We start from the raw sequence: 17,536 nt of genomic DNA, 5'->3' as shown, positions 1-17,536 counted from the left end.
ATCCTCCAGAAGAGAAAAGCCATGGAGGAAAATTAAGTATCCCTCACACATGCCAGGGATTCCATGGATGGTGAGTGTAAGGGATTTGGGGAAGGAGCTGCAAAGGAGTTGGTATTTTCACGTAGGGCTCAAATTGGAATCTGAGCCAGGCGTAGTGGCTCATGCCTGTAATCCCAGCACTTTGGGAGGCCAAGGCAGGAGGATCATCTTGAGGTCAGGAGTTCGAGACCAGATTGGCCAACATGGCGAAACCCTGTCTCTACTAAAAATACAAAAATATTAGCTGGGCATGGTGGTTCATGCCTGTAATCCCAGCTACTTGGGAGGCTGATGCATGAGACTTGCTTGAACCCGGAAGGCAGAGGTTTCGGTGAGCTGAGATCACACCACTGCCCTCCAGCCTGGGCAAGAGAGTGAGACTCTGTCCCAAAAAAAAAAAATTGGAATCTGGTTGTAGCTGTCGGGGGAACTCTAACATACCATTAGAAGAAATCCCAGGGGCAAGAAACTTCATATATATATATATATATATATTTTTTTTTTTTTTTTTTTTTTTTTGAGATAGGGTCTCTCCCTGTCATCCCAGCTCTCACTCTGTCATCCAGGCTGGTGTGCAGTGTTGGAGTAACAGCTCAACCTCCCAGGCTCAAGCACTCCTCCCAACTCAGCCTCCCAAGTAACTGGGACTAACAGGCATGCCACTGCACCCAGCTAATTTTTTTTTCTTTAATTTTTTGGAGAGATGGGGTCTTGCTACATTGCCCAGGCTGGTATCAAACTCCTGGCCTCAAATGACCTTTCTGCCTCTGCCTCCCAAAGAATTGATATTACAAGTGTGAACCACTGTGCCTTGCCAAAACTTCACATATTTAATTAAAAGCTATTGAAGGCCGGACACGGTGGCTCACGCCTGTAATCCCAGCACACTGGGAGGCCGAGGCGGGCAGATCACGAGGTCAGGAGTTTGAGATCAGCCTGGCCAACATGGTGAAACCCCATCTCTACTAAAAATACAAAAATTAGCTGGGCGTGGTGGTGGGCACCTGTAATCCCAACTACCCAAGAGGCTGAGGCAGGAGAATCGCTTGAACCTGGGAGGTGGAGGTTACAGTGAGCCGAGATTGCGCCATTTCACTCCAGCCTGGGCAACAGAGTGAGACTCCATCTCAATAAATAAATAAACATAAATAAAAGCTATTGAAAACTTATTTTGAACAAGATTTCTCCTTTTTTTTTCTTTTTTTTTGGTGAGGGGTCGGGGGTGGTACAGTTTCACTTTTCTCGTCCAGGCTGGAGTACAATGGCTCGATCTTATCTCACTGTAACCTCCGCCTCCCAGGTTCAAGTGATTCTCCTGCCTCAGCCTCCCCAGTAGCTGGGACTACAGGCGCGTACCACCACGCCTGGCTAATTTTTGTATTTTTAGTAGAGACAGGGTTTCACCATGTTGGCCAGGCTGGGCACTGGGCACGGTGGCTCACACCTGTAATCCCAGCACTTTGGGGGGCCGAGGTGGGTAGATCACCTGAGGTCAGGAGTTCAAGACCAGCCTGGCCAACATGGTGAAACCCCATCTCTACTAAAAACACGAAAATTAGCTGGGCATGGTAGCGTGTGTCTGTAGTCCCAGCTACTCAGGAGGCTGAGGCAGGAGAATTGCTTAAACCGGGGAGGCAGAGGTCACAGTGAGCCGAGATTGCGCCCCTGCACTCCAGCCTGGGCAACAAAGTGAGACTCCATCTCAAAAAAAAAGCTTTTGAAGCAGATTTTTAAAATATCATTATAGAATCCAAGAAATATTCAGTCTTGGCCAGGCGTGGTGGCTCACACCTGTAATCCCAGCACTTTGGGAGGCCAAGGCAGGTGGATCACCTGAGGTCAGAAGTTCAGGACCAGCCTGACCAACATGGAAAATCCCCATCTCTACTAAAAATACAAAAAATTACCTGGGTGTGGTGGCACATGCCTGTAATCCTAGCTACTTGGGAGGCTGAGGTAGGAGAATTACTTGAACCTGGGAGGTGGAGGTTGTGGTGAGCCGAGATCATGCCATTGCACTCCAGCCGGGGCAACAAGAGCGAAACTCCATCTCCAAAAAAAAAAAGAAATACTCAGTCTTTTCGTAGCTTTTTCTCCCATTCTGCCCTGGGAGTAATTTAATAAGAGGTCCCTTTTCACAAAGGTGGCCCTAAAGGGCAGCATAACCCAGATGGAGGGGAGAACAGCTAGACGTGGACACCCATCCCAACTGTGTGATCTTGGACAAATCACTGTAACTTCTCTTGGTCTCTATTTCATCATTTATTAAATGAGAAATAATAAGATTTTTATAAAGATCAGATGAGATACACAGTAAGTCCTCAACGTCGTCAATAGGTTCCTGGAAACTACGATTTTAAGTGAAGTGTATAATGAAACCAATTTTTTTCTCATCTACATTGTAATGAAAGGACATCAAAACAACGTTGTTGGAGGAGCTGCTCTGAATAGTTCCACTTAAAGTCAGTTTCCAAGAACCTACCGATGACATTAAGTGAGGACTTACTTTATATAGAAATTCTTTGAAAACAATCAAGCACTAATAAAGTCCTAGCTCTTTTTTTTTTTTTTTTTGAGACGGAGTTTCACTCTTGTTGCCCAGGCTGGAATGCAGTGGCGAGATCTGGCTGACTGCAACCTCCGCCTCCTGGGTTCAAGCAATTCTCCTGCCTCGGCCTCCCAAGTAGCTGGGATTACAGGCATGTGCCACCATACCCGGCTAATTTTTTGTATTTTTAGTAGACATGGGGTTTCACTGTGTTAGCCAGGATGGTCTCAATCTCCCAACCTCAGGTGGTCCGCCCACCTCAGCCTCCCAAAGTGCTGGGATTATAGGTGTGAGCCACCGCACCCGGCCCTACTAGCTCTTTCTTTAAGAAAAAATGAGACCTGGTGTGGTGGCTCATGCCTGTAATCTCAGCACTTTGGGAAGCTAAGTTGGGAGCATCACTTGAACCCGGCAGTTTGAGACCAGCCCAGGCAACATGGTGAGACCCCATCTCTACAAAAAAAATTTTTTTAGTAAATAAAAATGGAAAACAATTAGAATATGTTGGCAGCCCATAAATGCTAGCTACTGTGGCATACTAGTCACTAAATATTTGCAGATTAAATATATAACATCTTGCACTTACTTGGGGTGTACTGCTTTCAGATTACAGTGAGGCTCTGATGAACCTCCTAAACAGGACGTTACCTTAGGTGAGGATAAGCTTGCCTCTTCAAAATACTGCTAATAAAACAACTAAACCTAACCATGTTAATGGTTAGTATTTCTCATAATTGATTTTAAAAGGAACTTGTATTATGGCTGTATGTGTACATTTAAAAGAGGTTTTTATTTCTTTGGATTTTTTTTGTTTGTTTTCTTTAAATTGTGTGTGTGTGTGTGTGTGTGTGTGTGTGTGTTTGAGACAGGGTCTTGCTCGGTCACCAAGGATGGAATGCAGTGGCATGATCATACATAGCTCACTGCAACCCTGAACTCCTGGGCTCAAGGAATCCTCCCACCTCAGCCTCCCAAGTAGCTGGGACTACAGGCGCACACCACCATGCCCAATTTTGTTTTTTTTTGTTTTTGGTAGAGACGAGGTCTTGCTTTGTGCCCAGGCTGGTCTCAAACTCCTAGGTTCAAGCAGTCCTTCTGCCTTGGCATCCCAACATGTTGGGATTAAGGCGTAAGCCACCATGCCCAACCCTTAAAATAAATTTTAAACAACATTTCAGAGTGGTGTTAGTCATTCTTGTTGCATACTCTTTAGGTCTTGATTGGGGTGGACCTAGAAGGCTTAGGGTCATTCTTCCTAAGCATCAACAAACATATTCTTTGTACTCTGAGATGTAGGGATTACACAAAGGCATAAGACATGGTCTCTTCTCCTGTGAAATTTAGAAGCTTTCACATCTTCACCCTGCTAATTCATCAATCAGTCTGTTAATGATTCCAATTTTGGAGTCACTTCCAGGCCTTTCCACATTGCCCTCCTAACTTTTTATCTCTCCTCAAAGCATCCATTGCCCCCCATGCTAATTCTTTTGTGACACTACTTATAATCTACTGTGATTTTTTTCATTGCTAGTTTATCTCCTTTACTCCTCTTTAGAGCATACACTGCATCTTTTATCTCCATTTCTCTAGTACCTGGTAATGGAACTACCTCACACAGGGTACTCAGTAGATCTTGTTGGGACTCTAGAATATATGATGTGGAAGATCCAAACACTGTCTCCCAATCAAATTGTGAAATCAAGGACTATGCTATATTTGTCTCCACTGTCTCACACAAGGCTGGCACAGAGTGAACCCTCAAAATTTTTGAATTGTATGTGCTAAGTGGCAAATATGTGGCAAATACATACGTAATAGGTGCTACAGGAATTCAGGTTGTCAGGGCTAGGGCTGTGGAAGAAATGCTGCACTGGGGAGCTGAGATCCAGTCTGAGCCTTGAAGTAAGGACAATGTAACTAAATAAAGAGGAGAGGAGGATAGCATAGGGAGAGGTTAGAGAATTTGAGACTTTATCCTAGAAGTATTAGGAAACATCAAAGGTTTTGTAACAGTGTACCATGATAGGCATACCAGTTTTTAAAAGCTTACTCTAGTAGCAGTGCGTAGGCTAATTTAGAGAGCAAGCAACTGGAAGCAGATATTAGGTATTACTTTTTCTAAAATACTTTCCTTCATCACTGAAGTCTAGGTTGGGTCTCCACCTGAGTGCTTCCATAGCTCTTCACCTGTCATAATGCATATACACTTGTCTTTCAATTAAACAAAGCTGCTTAAGGGCAGTATTTTGTATCTTGTTCAGTATTATGTCTTCAGCATAATGCTGCAAGCACATGATAAATTAATGATTATTTCTAGGCCTTCCTGTAGTCTCTAAAGCTGTTATCTAAGTGTGGACTAAAAGAGGTCTATGACTTGGCCTTCTATATTCCAGATAAAGATTAGGAGGTGCCAGAGGCTTAGCATAATTTACAAATACTTAAAACACTTTACCATTCAACTTGACTTGTCTCACTAAACTGTTTTTTAATCCATTTTTGCCTTTGTATCTGTAAGACCTGATTCTAGTACTTTCTCTGCAAGAGGTTGGTCAAAAATTTTTTTTTTGGCAGAAACCCTTCCAGAATTATAGGATTTAGGAAAGATATCAAATTTTATACAAAGTTGCAGTTTCTAAAAAGCCAAAAAACCATAAAAATGACATCAAGGGCAGGGTGCAGTGGCTCACGCCTGTAATCCCAGCACTTTGGGAGGCTGAGGTGGGAGGATCACGAGGTCAGGGGATTGAGACCATCCTCGCTAACACGGTGAAACCCCGTCTCTACTAAAGATACAAAAAATTAGCCGGGTGTGGTGGCAGGCACCTGTAGTCCCAGCTACTCGGGAGGCTGAGGCAGGAGAATGGCTTGAACCCGGGAGGCGGAGCTTGCAGTGAGCTGAGATCGCGCCACTGCACTCCAGCCTGGGCGACAGAGCGAGACTCTGTCTCAAAAAAAAAAAAAAAATGACATCAAAGTTACTTACCATTAGAGTTGAAAAGAGGAAATTGCATCTATTTCAGGCCCTTTAACATTACTTTTCTCTTGAATATGCTTCCATAGAAATGCTGAAATATCTAGGATTGTATGTTCAGGTGTATTTTTTTTTTTTTAACATACTGCTGGCCAGGCGCGGTGGCTCTCGCCTGTAATTCTAGTACTCTGGGAGGCCAAGGCAGACGGATCACTAGAGGTCAACAGTTCAAGACCAGCCTGGCCAACATGGTGAAACCCCATCTCTACGAAGAATACAAAAATTAGCTAGGCATGGTGGCGCGTACCTGTAATCCCAGCTACTTGGGAAGCTGAGGCAAGAGAATACCTTGAACCTGGGAGGCGGAGGTTGCAGTGAGCTGAGATTGCTCCACTGCACTCCAGCCTGGGTGACAGGGCGAGATTCCGTCTCAAAAAAATAAATAAATAAATAAAACAATGCAGGGTTAACGTATTTGTGAAAACTATTAACGTAATAAATGTCAGTCTGATTCTGATATACTTGGATATTTTAGACATCTTCAGAATTTTAACGTGGCATGTGTTATGGTCCTGATTGTTAAAATGTGTTTCTCTAATATGAAAATTATTAAGTAGCCTTGGGAATTGTTTTGTGTTATAAATGCAGCTTGAGTCTACTGAAAGCATCCTGCAGGAAGCTACATCATCCATGTCTTTGATGACCCAGTTTGAGCAGGAAGTATCCAACCTCCAAGATATCATGCATGACATTCAAAATAATGAAGACGTGCTCACTCAAAGGATGCAAAGCCTTAGTGAGAAATTTCAGAATATTACGGATTTCTGGAAGAGAAGCCTAGAAGAAATGAACGTTAATACGGACATTTTCAAATCAGAAGCAAAACATATACATTCTCAAGTAACTGTCCAAATTAACTCGGCTGAGCAGGAAATAAAATTGCTCACTGAACGGCTGAAAGATTTGGAAGATAGCACACTAAGAAATATTAGAACAGTAAAAAGACAAGAAGAAGAAGATCTCCTGCGAGTAGAGGAGCAGCTAGGCTCTGATACAAAGGCAGTTGAAAAGTTAGAAGAGGAACAGCATGCCCTCTTTGCCAGAGATGAAGATCTGACTAATAAACTTTCCGACTACGAACCCAAAGTTGAAGAATGCAAGACACATTTGCCAACAATTGAAAGTGCTGTTCACTCTGTTCTCAGAGTCTCTCAGGATCTGATAGGAACAGAAAAGAAAATGGAAGACTTGACTATGCAGATGTTTAATATGGAAGATGATATGCTGAAAGCAGTGTCTGAAATAATGGAGATGCAGAAAACCCTTGAAGGAATTCAGTATGATAATAGCATATTAAAGATACAAAATGAACTGGATGTTCTAAAAGAAAAAGTTCATGATTTTATAGCATACTCAAGTACAGGAGAAAAGGGAACTTTAAAAGAATATAATATAGAAAATAAAGGAATTGGTGGTGATTTTTAAATTCATGACATTTATTCTGATGAACCATATCATTATACATAAATTGATGAGTCCATTGATTTTGAGTTACTTTGATATGCCTCATCTTATCCTACATTATTGGAAAATAAATGAGATGTCCACACAAATGGATTATCCACATAATCAAAGCTTATCTTTTTAAGCACTAAAACTTATTTCATTGTAACCATTTGAAATAGAAATAGTTCTTTAAAAATATTTCTCTACTTTTAAAACAAGATACTTAATATTTTTAATGTTTTTTAAAGCATTAATGTACATCATTATTCATTTCACCTATTATATTGGACCCACATATATTGATGTCTCCAGGGGCTAATGAAGAGTATTTACCACTTCACTAAATGACCCCAATTTGCCATTTTTCAAACCTATGTCTCATAACTTTTCTGTCACCTGATCTTACTGTCAGGTTGGTTGGTAATGTGCCTGCCTCAGCCAGTTCTTCACTTTCTTATGTAATTCACTGCAGGTTAAGAATCCAGACAACCAAGTTCATGGGAATTTTGTGTAAAATAAAAGATAACATGCCTGAGGGAGAGCTTGGTGCCTTTGCTATGAATTAATATGCACTTTCTGAAAACTATAAAGCCTGGTAAACATTTTAGTTTATGTTAAGGTTCTAAACTGTGTTACAGATACTTGTAAGACTTTTAAAATCAGAGTAAGTATGTTCTTACATAAGGCCTTTCTTAGGAATTATGTGTATATAAATCTTTGAAATATCTCTATATACCTGGGTTTTAGGTTCCAACTGTGTTAGACATGAGTTTGCTAGATCCATGATCTCTAGATGGTTTACTTAAATAGGCCGGGTGCGGTGGCTCACACCTGTAATCCCAGCACTTTGGGAGGCCAAGGCGGGCAGATCACGAAGTCAGGAGATCAAGACCATCCTGGCTAACACAGTGAAACCCCGTCTCTACTAAAAAATACAAAAAATTAGCCGGGCGTGGTGGTGGGTGCCTGTAGTCCTAGCTACTCAGGAGGCTGAGACAGGAGATTGGTGTGAACCCGGGAGGCGGAGCTTGCAGTGAGCCGAGATCGCGCCATTGCACTCCAGCCTGAGTGACAAAGTGAGACTCTGTCTCAATAAATAAATAAATAAATAAATAAATAAATAAATAAATAAATAAAAATAAGCCTGTGGCCTGTTTTGAGGGAAAAGTAACATAACTCTGATAATTAATTATGATAATAACTATGATAGTTAAAAGTATGTCATTTTAAAGATTTCCCAAACCACACCACTAAATTTGTTTTATGAATTGATTTTATTTTATTTGAAATTACATAATGCAGTCAACTGCATATGGAAGTTTCTACTTGTTTCTTTGTCAATAACCTTACCAGTTTTATAATGCAGTTTTCAATGGAATTAAGCACAAAGAACTTGAAAGCAGTCAGTTACAAAAAGGTAGTTGTGGTCAAGTAGTTTTAATATGTAAATTTGCAAGTTTTTGGAGAACCCCCAAACTCCTTCTCCACTGGAGTTAGGAGGACCTGTGGTAGACAGCGTGAATCATAAAAATAAGCCTGGAGAGTTCTGTTATTAAGGGGCATAGCATTAATTTTTGCAGTCTTAAAATTACACTTCTTGACTTCTGAATGTCTCTTATTTGCGTGCACTGACAAAATTCTATTTGTTTACTTTTATTTTAATGCTAATAAAATAGATTATAAAGTAAGCTGAAACTATGTTGTTTTAACCTCCATCCTGTCAAGGCAAATGTGATCTCTTATCTTATACTCTTTACGTTTAAATATTTTTTTCTCACTGATCACCACATTTAATATGAGGTTATTGTGAACCATGGTAATGGTTACTGAAAGTAAATGGAAACAAAGTGGCTACTGTGCTCTATAATGACACAAGGGAAAGAAAAAAACTGCACTTCTACAAGTATAACATGAGAAAACTATTAAAGTATATGTGCGTTTGTATGTATGTATAGATATCTAGATATAGATATATCCTGTATTTACGAAGAGGTTTTCCTATTAAGAAATTGTTATTAGAGAGATTTAGATGTACTTAATTTGTCTTTCTCTGTTTCTTCCATTCATTTATTTAACACAGATGCTTAAAATTTCAAAAACTTTCCTGTGTATCAAATATTAAATTACATTGTTAGTCTTTTCTTTAGGGAAAATTACCAATATCCTAAAACACATTTTTGTATCTTTGTAACTGATAATAAATTTTATATCAATTAATTTCTTATAAAGTGGCCAGGCACAGTGCCTCATACTTGTAATCCCAATACTTTGGGAGGCTGAGGCAGAATGGCTTAAGCCCAGGAGTTTGAGACAGCCTGGGTAACATAGTGAGACCTCGTCCCTACCAAAAAAAAAAAAGAAAAAGTGTAAGGAGGAGTGAGGCCAGGCACAATGGCTCACTCCTATAATTCCAACACTCTGGGAAGCTGAGGTGGGAGGATCACTTGAGCTCAGGAGTTCAAGACCAGCCTGGATAACAAGGCAAGACCTCGTGTCTACTAAAAGTCAAAAAAAAGCACATCCCTGTAGTCCTAGCGACTCAGGAGGCTGAGCCCAGGTGTTCAAGGTTGCAGTGACCTGCACCACTGCATTCCCAGCCTGGGTGACAGAACAAGACCCTATCTCAAAAGCATAAGAGTACTGGATCAGCTGGGCGCAGTGGCTCACCCCTGTAATCCCAGCACTTTGGGAGGCCAAGGTGGGCGGATCACCTGAGGTCAGGAGTTCGAGACCAGCCTGGCCAATATGGTGAAACCCTGTCTCTACTAAAAATACAAAAATTAGCCGGGCATGGTAGCAGGCGCCTGTAATCCCAGCTACTTGGCAGGCTGAGGCAGGAGAATCACTTGAACCCAGGAGGCAGAGGTTGCAGTGAGCCAAAATCACGCCATTGCACTACAGCCTGGCAACAGAGTGAGACTCCATCTCAAAAAAAAAAAAATAAAAGTACTGGATCAATTTTTTTTAATGTTAACAGAAATAAGTCACTTTTACAATACAAGCACCTAATTATTTTTAAACTTTTGAATATATAATTTTTAAATGTAATATTGCCTTAAATTTTGCTTAATGATCGGAAACTATTGAATAAGTATACTTGTATATTTTATAACCAAAAATCTTGATTTATTAGCCTGTATGGCTTCATAGAAAAACCCGTAAGATGCAAAATTAGTAGTAGTATTTTTCTTCTCAACCTAATTGTAGGCCTTTGTATGAATCTATAACATTGTTCAAATTTTGATATGATGCCATTACCCAATAATGTTGCTGAAAATTTACCAAACTCAATAAGAAAAAAAAAAACCATCCTTTGTAGACTTACCCCATATTTGCACAGTTGACAAAAGCTCTACAAATTTTCCTAGCACCTGCTCATTTCAATTTATAAGCTATTAATTAATTTTGGGACAGGGTCTCACTCTGTCACCCAGGCTGGAGTGTAGTGGCGTGATCACAGCTCACTGCAGCTTCAACCTCCTGGGCCCAACGGATCCTCCCATCTCAGCTCCTCCGATTGCTGGGACTACAGGTGCACACTGCCATGCCCAGCTAATTTTATTTTTTTGTAGAAACAGTCTCATTATGTTGCCCAGGCTGGTCTCAAACTCCTGGGCTGAAGCAGTTCTCCCACCTTGACTTCCCAAAGTGCTGGGATTGGAGGTGTAAGCTACCATACCCAGCCTATAAACTGTTAATTTAATACAAATCAAAATACTCCACCCCAGCTTTACACAGCAGGAGAGGAGAGAACTAACACTTCAGCACCTGTTGAAATTACATACCCACACATATGTCAAGCATTTCTAGGAGATGTACATTCATCATCATCATTCCTTTTTTTTTTTTTTTTAAGATGGAGTCTCACTCTGTCCCCAGGCTGGAGTGCAGTGGTGCAATCTCAGCTCACTGCAACCTCCACCTCCCAGGTTCAAGCGATTCTCCTGCCTCAGCCTCCCAAGTAGCTGAGACTACAGGTATGCGCCACTATGCCCAACTAATTTTTGTATTTTTAGTAGAGATGGGGTTTCTCCATGTTGGCCAGGATGGTCTCGATCTCTTGACTTCGTGATCCATCTGCCTCAGCCTCCCAAAGTGCTGGGATTACAGGCATGAGCCACCGCGTCCAGCCTTCATTATCGTCATCATAACAGCTCTATATATTGATTACCTACCTTGTGCCAGTCATTATCACTCATCCTTACTACACCTTTGCTAGCTATTAGACCCATTTTACAAATAAGGAAATGGAGACTTAGGAACATTGGGAACCTTGCAGTCACACTGTAGACCTAGGTCTGTTCAATTCCAGAGGCCAAGGACATGTCACTACACCGTGGAGCCTGCTACTGTTCAACTAGGGGAGAAAAATCACAACAAATCTGCTGTTAGTAGAACTATCTCGATAACTCAAAAAGCAATAATTGAGTCAAATGTGTTCTCTACCATGTTGCCATTAAACCACACTTAGTCCCTCAAAAGCTGTAGCTGTGCTCTAAAATTGTTTGGCCCTTGAGCATAAGAAGGAATCAATAAATGAATAAATGTTAGAGAAGAGGAAAAAGCAGTGCTGAAGAGTCCTAGGCTGTACTCCTCTAATCTATTAATAGGTTTTGCCACTGCATATTCTGGGCACTTTATTTTAGGGCTTAGGTTTTTTTTGTTTTGTTTTGTTTTGTGTTTTGAGACAAAGTCTTGCTGTGTCACCCAGGCTGGAGTGCAGTGGCACAATCTTGGTTCACTATAACCTCCGCCTCCTGGGTTTAAGCAATTCTCCTGCCTCAGCCTCCCGAGTACCTGGGATTACAGGTGCCTGTCACCACACCCGGCTCATTTTTTGTATTTTTAGTAGAGACGGAGTTTCACCATGTTGGCCAGGCTGGTCTCAAACTCCTGACCTCAGGTGATCTGCCCACCTCGGCCTCCCAAAGTGCTGGGATTACAGGCATAAGCCACCATGCCCGGCCACTAGGGCTTAGTTTTAAATAGTAAAAGGAGAGAATTATATCAATAATCCCTAAAATGCCTTCTGGCTTTAAGTGGTTTTATTTACTTATTTACCCTTTTTTTTTAATATAAAAAAAAGTAGAGATGAGAGTCTCTCTGTGTTGCCCAGGCTGGTCTCAAACTCCTGACCTCAACGGATCCTCCATCCTTGACCTCCCAAAGTGCTGGGATAACAGATGTGAGTCACTGCACCTGATCGAAATGGTTTTAAATTATACAGATCAATAAAATTTCCAGGTCCTTTAATAGAATTCAAAGATCCTAGCTGGGCGCAGTGGCCCACACCTGTAATTTCAGCACTTTGGGAGGCTAAGGTGAGTGGATTGCGAGGTCAGGAGATCGAGACCATCCTGACCAATATGCTGAAACCTGTGTCTCTACTAAAAATACAAAATTAGCTGAGCGTGGTGGTGAGTGCCTGTAATCCCAGCTACTTGGGAGGCTGAGGCAGGAGAATCTCTTGAACCCAGGAGGCAGGGGTTGCAGTGAGCTGAGATGGCGCCACTGAACTCCAGCCTGGGTGACAGAGCAAGACTCTGTCTCAAAAAAAAATCCTTTAGCAAGTTTTTAGAAAGCAGATTGGACCTAGAAATCATATTCTTGAACCACATTGCTGTGCTTGTAGATCCAGGCAGTGTTTACAGGACAGCATCTAGCCTCATACCTTGAATGTATGATAGGAATTTAATAAATATTCTGGCCGGGGGCAGTGGCTCATGCCTGTAATCCCAGCACTTTGGGAGTCTGAGGTGGGCAGATTACTTGAGGTCAGGAGTTTGCAACATGGTGAAACCCCGTCTCTACTAAAAAAAAAAAAAAAAAAATAGAAAACTTAGCCAGGTGTGGTGGTGCATGCCTGTAATCCCAGCTACTTGGGAGGCTGAGGCCAGAGAATCACTTGAACTCAGGCGGCAGAGGTTGCAGTGAGCAGAGATTGCACCACTGCACTCCAGCCTGGGCAATAGAGTGAGACTCCATCTCGTAAATAAATAAATAAATGAATAATCAAATCACTGATGTACTTTTTTTTTTTTTTTCTGAGAAAGGGTCTGGTTCTGTCACCCAGACTGGAGTGCAATGGCATGATCTCAGCTCACTGCAACCTCTGCCTCCCAGGATCAAGCCATTCTCCCAGCTCAGCCCAGCTATTTTTGTAATTTTTGTAGAGATGGAGTTTCACCATGTTGCCCAGGCTGGTCTTGAACTCCTGAGCTCAAGTGAACCATCCACCCCACCTCACAAAGTGCTGGGATTACAGGCGTGAGCCACCATCCCCAGCCTTCACTGATGTGCTGTTTTCAGCTACTGATAGACTTTAACTCTTGTATCCATCCTAGGCAAATAGGTTAACCAAGCCCGAAGTAATTTTTTAAGTAATTTAATACAACAATCTCTAGACTATTACCACACTGTATTGAGCTTTATATTTTCATAAATATCAATAGAAGTTCATGATAGATTGCTATTATAAACAACCAAGTGAAACAAAGAGGTTTACTAACAGCTTCTTCTAATAATCTTCTTCTAATAATCTGATCCTTCTAAGAATAAGCTAAGCTCATTCATCAACATCTTAATTGTTTAATTGCTATTAAGCTACTTTTACCAGAGTAGATACATTAATAAATGATAACCTGGTAATGAAATAGATGAAAGTAGCCATCTAGTCCTTTCTCCCTTGGGAGATTGTTTCATCAAATACACTATGTTGCAAAACTTCCTCCTTAAAAATAATGTGATTTTGCAATCACTTCTTGGTTTCCTTCCTATTTGTGGCTACTGCTTAATGTCATACCCCCAGGAACATTTCACAAGCTCACTTCTCTACCAAAAAACACATTTTGGGCCACTTTATCCACCAATAATTAATTTAAGCATAAAGCAATTGAGGAGAAAAATCCTCAAGTGTATTTTGAAATTAAACATGTATGATGGGGCGAAGTGGGGGAGTTGCTACTTAGAATTATTTTGTCCTACTGTCCCATTTCTGTACTTCATTATAATTATTTTGCAACTATATGGATGCTTCTTTTTAAAGCTGCCCTCAAAATAATATTCTGAGCATAATTCATTTTTATTTGTGTTAAGTAAAACTAAATGTGTGATAACCAAAATAATCTCAAAAGGTTGTCATTAGCCAAGTAATCCAAATACAATTTAAGAAAGATAATTCAAGCTAGGTGTGGTGGCTCACGCCTGTAATCCCAGCACTTTGGGAGGATCACTTGAGCCAGGAGTTCAAGACCATCCTGAGCAGCATAGTGAGACCCCCATCTCAAATTTTTTTTTTTTTTTTTTTGAGACGGAGTCTGGCTCTGTCGCCCAGGCTGGAGTGCAGTGGCACAATCTCGGCTCACTGCAAGCTCCACCTCCCGGGCTCACACCATTCTCCTGCCTCAGCCTCCTGAGTAGCTGGGACTACAGGCGCCCACCACTACCCCCGGCTAATTTTTTGTATTTTTAGTAGAGACGGGGTTTCTCCACGTTAGCCAGGATGGTCTCGATCTCCTGACCTCGTGATCCACCCACCTGAGCCTCCCAAAGTGCTGGGATTACAGGCTTGAGCCACCATGCCTGGCCTCAATTTTTTTTTTTAAGAAAGATAATTGATAAGAAAACATTGAAGAAATACACAATTATTTTAGAAAAAAGATATCTTTAGATTAAACTGCATATTTAATTTTGTAAAAATGTTTTACAGTCTGATTATTTGTTTTTATAAATTTTAATTTCAATTTTTTTGTTTTAGAGATGGGGATCTTGCTACGTGCCCAGGCTGGAGCACAGTTGGTATTCATAGGCGCAATCATAGCACACTACAGCGTCAAACTCCTGGACTCAAGCTTTTTTATTTTTTCTTTTCTGAGTTTTAGGTAACACATTTATTGACATTCTGTGTCCCAAACTAAACTACAAACTCCCTAAAAGCAGAGACTGTTCTTGATCATACTAGCACATACTGTAGTACAGTATACGCTGTCAAATCAAACTAGTTTTGGTTATTAATAGAAAGTTATAATTTCCTACTTTACAACATAGTACTTTCCTAGAAAACAAGCTGAAAGTTAAATATGCAAAAGTCAAATGATTGACTTACACATTATAAATCGGATTCTTTTTCTGGAGTAATTACTGTATATCTGTCTTTGGGCATATGCATTAGCAATGTATTTCTAGCCATTTTACATTTGTTTCTTAATTTATTTTTCTTCATAATTGAGCACACAGTCCATAGGCTAATCTTCTGATTGAAGCTAAATAGTCTTACCTGATTTCCATCTTTGTTTTAATTGTATGACTTTATCCAACTTTGTATGGTTTATGAGATCTACCCATCTTATCGCTATGTAATTTTCCCTTCTTCATTTTATTAACTGATGGCACAATGCAATAAAATGTCAAATATTTAAAGTTCGATAAAATACTCAACTCCCCAACACAGCTATATAGGCACGCACATGTGTGTGCACAGACACAGGACCATCACCACAAACAACAACAAAAATAACAACTCAAAATGTTGCCAGACACTTGGGTGGCTCCAAATGTTTATCAGTTGATGTGTCCAAGTTAAATCAAGATGACAATTTAAGAGCTTTCGGTTCATAATGTATAGTGGGGAAGAAGGATGACATTGAAACATACAAAAGTTGAAAAACAGCTGCATTTGGAATCAGAATTTTAGAACCTTGGAAATTATTTTCTTTTACTTATCTGTCTTCTCTACTAAACTAAGTTGAGGCCACAACTCGAGTTATACTCATCTTTATGTTCCTCATATTTTGCATGCCTAACAACATACTAGGAACTTGAGAATTTGAATTATTCAAGGTCTCATGGATAGTTAGATAGGCCAGAAAACTGTTCATAAAAGTTACAGGCCAATAAAGTATAGACATATAGTCTTGGACATTGGTCCCTTCATTCTAGCATTTGCTATAACTTGTTTGCAGTTGCCTTAGACCCCGAATAGCCAAAGCAATCTTGAGCAAAAAGAACAAAGCTGGAGACATCACACTACCCAATCTCAAAATATACTACAAAGCTGTAGTAATCCAAACAGCATGATACTAGCATTTCAAAAAAAAACATAGACTAATGGAACAGAATGAGAGCCCAGAAATACTTCTACAAGTGTATGTTCAAATGATTCTCATCCAAGTTGCCAAGAACACACAATGGGGAAAGGACATCTCTTTAATAAATGCTGTTGAGAAAACTGGATATCCTATGCAGAAGAATGAAACTGGACCCTTATGTCAAACCATATACAAAAACCAATTCAAAATGAATTAAAGACTTAAATGTAACACCAGAAATTGAAAACTGCTGGAAGAAAACATGAGGAAAAAGCTTCTTGACATTAGTCTTGGCAAAGATTTTTTTGAATAGAACCTGAAAAGAACAAGCAACAAAAGCAAAAATAGATAAATATGATTGTGTCAAACTAAAAAGCTCTGTACAGAAAAGGAAACAGTCAACAGAGTGAAGAGACAACCTATAGAATGGGAGAAAATACTCATGAACCATAAATCTGAGAATGGCTTAATATCCAAAATATATAAGGAACTCAACTCAATAGCAAAAAAACAACCCGATTAAACAATGGGCTATGGACATGAATAGACATTTCTCAAAAGAAGACACAGTAATGGCCAACAGGTATATGGAAAAAAATGCTCAACATCACTAATTATCAGGGAAATGAAAAATTAAAACCACAATGAGATATCAACTCACACCTGTTAGAATATTTATTATCAAAAAGACAAAAGATAACAAGTGTTGGTGAGAATGTGGAGAAAAGGGAACCATTGTACACTGTGAGTGGGAAAGTATAGCCATTATGGAAAACAGTGAGGAGGTTCCTCAAAAAAAAAAAAAATCTAAGAATAATCATACGATCCAGCAATCCCACTTCTGGATATATATCCAAAAGAAATGAATCAGTATGTCACGGAGTTTTCTGCACTCCCATATTCATTGCAGCATTACTCCCAATAGCCAAGATATGTAGAATCAACCTAAGTGTCAATCAACAGATGAATAGATAAATAACACACACGCACACACACACAATGCTGTTCTCCCTTTAAAAAGAAGGAAATCCTGTTATTTTTGATTACATGGATGAACCTAAAGCATATTATGCTAAGTGGAATGAACCAGGCACAGAAAGACAAATACTGCGTGATCTCAATTATATGTGGAATCTAAAAAAGTCAGACTCATAGAAGTACAGAATAGAATGGTTACAAGGGATTGGAGGGGACAGGGTAGGGCAATAGAGAGATGTTGATTAAAGAATACAAAGTTTTAGTTAAACAAGATGAATAAGTTCTGGAGATCTATTGTATGATGACTATAAATAATAATAATATATACTTGAAAATTGCTAAGAGGCCGGGCGCGATGGCTCATGCCTTATAATCTTAGCACTTTGGGAGGCCGAGGTGGGTGAATCA

General features: G+C 40.2%; 1 protein-coding gene across 3 annotated transcripts in view; it reads left to right on the top strand.

Moving 5' to 3' along the window:
• The window catches only part of IKBIP (IKBKB interacting protein), a 31,661-nt gene that overhangs the window by 12,065 nt on the left and 2,060 nt on the right, over positions 1-17,536 (top strand). Inside the window, exon 3 of one of the 3 annotated variants that reach the window (XM_002823621.4) lies at positions 6,207-8,752. The exons of the other annotated variants lie outside the window; for them this stretch is intronic. Within the exon in view, the coding sequence (XP_002823667.1) occupies positions 6,207-7,043 (837 nt within the window). The 3' untranslated portion in view covers positions 7,044-8,752. Of the gene's footprint in view, positions 1-6,206; positions 8,753-17,536 lie in introns of those variants that run through there. 3 annotated transcript variants of the gene reach the window in all.

Source organism: Pongo abelii, chromosome 10 (genome assembly GCF_028885655.2).
Source record: "Pongo abelii isolate AG06213 chromosome 10, NHGRI_mPonAbe1-v2.0_pri, whole genome shotgun sequence".
Classification (NCBI taxonomy): Eukaryota; Metazoa; Chordata; class Mammalia; order Primates; family Hominidae; genus Pongo; species Pongo abelii.
Note: the sequence above shows the minus strand (reverse complement) of the source record. Positions and strands in the feature narration are given on the sequence as shown.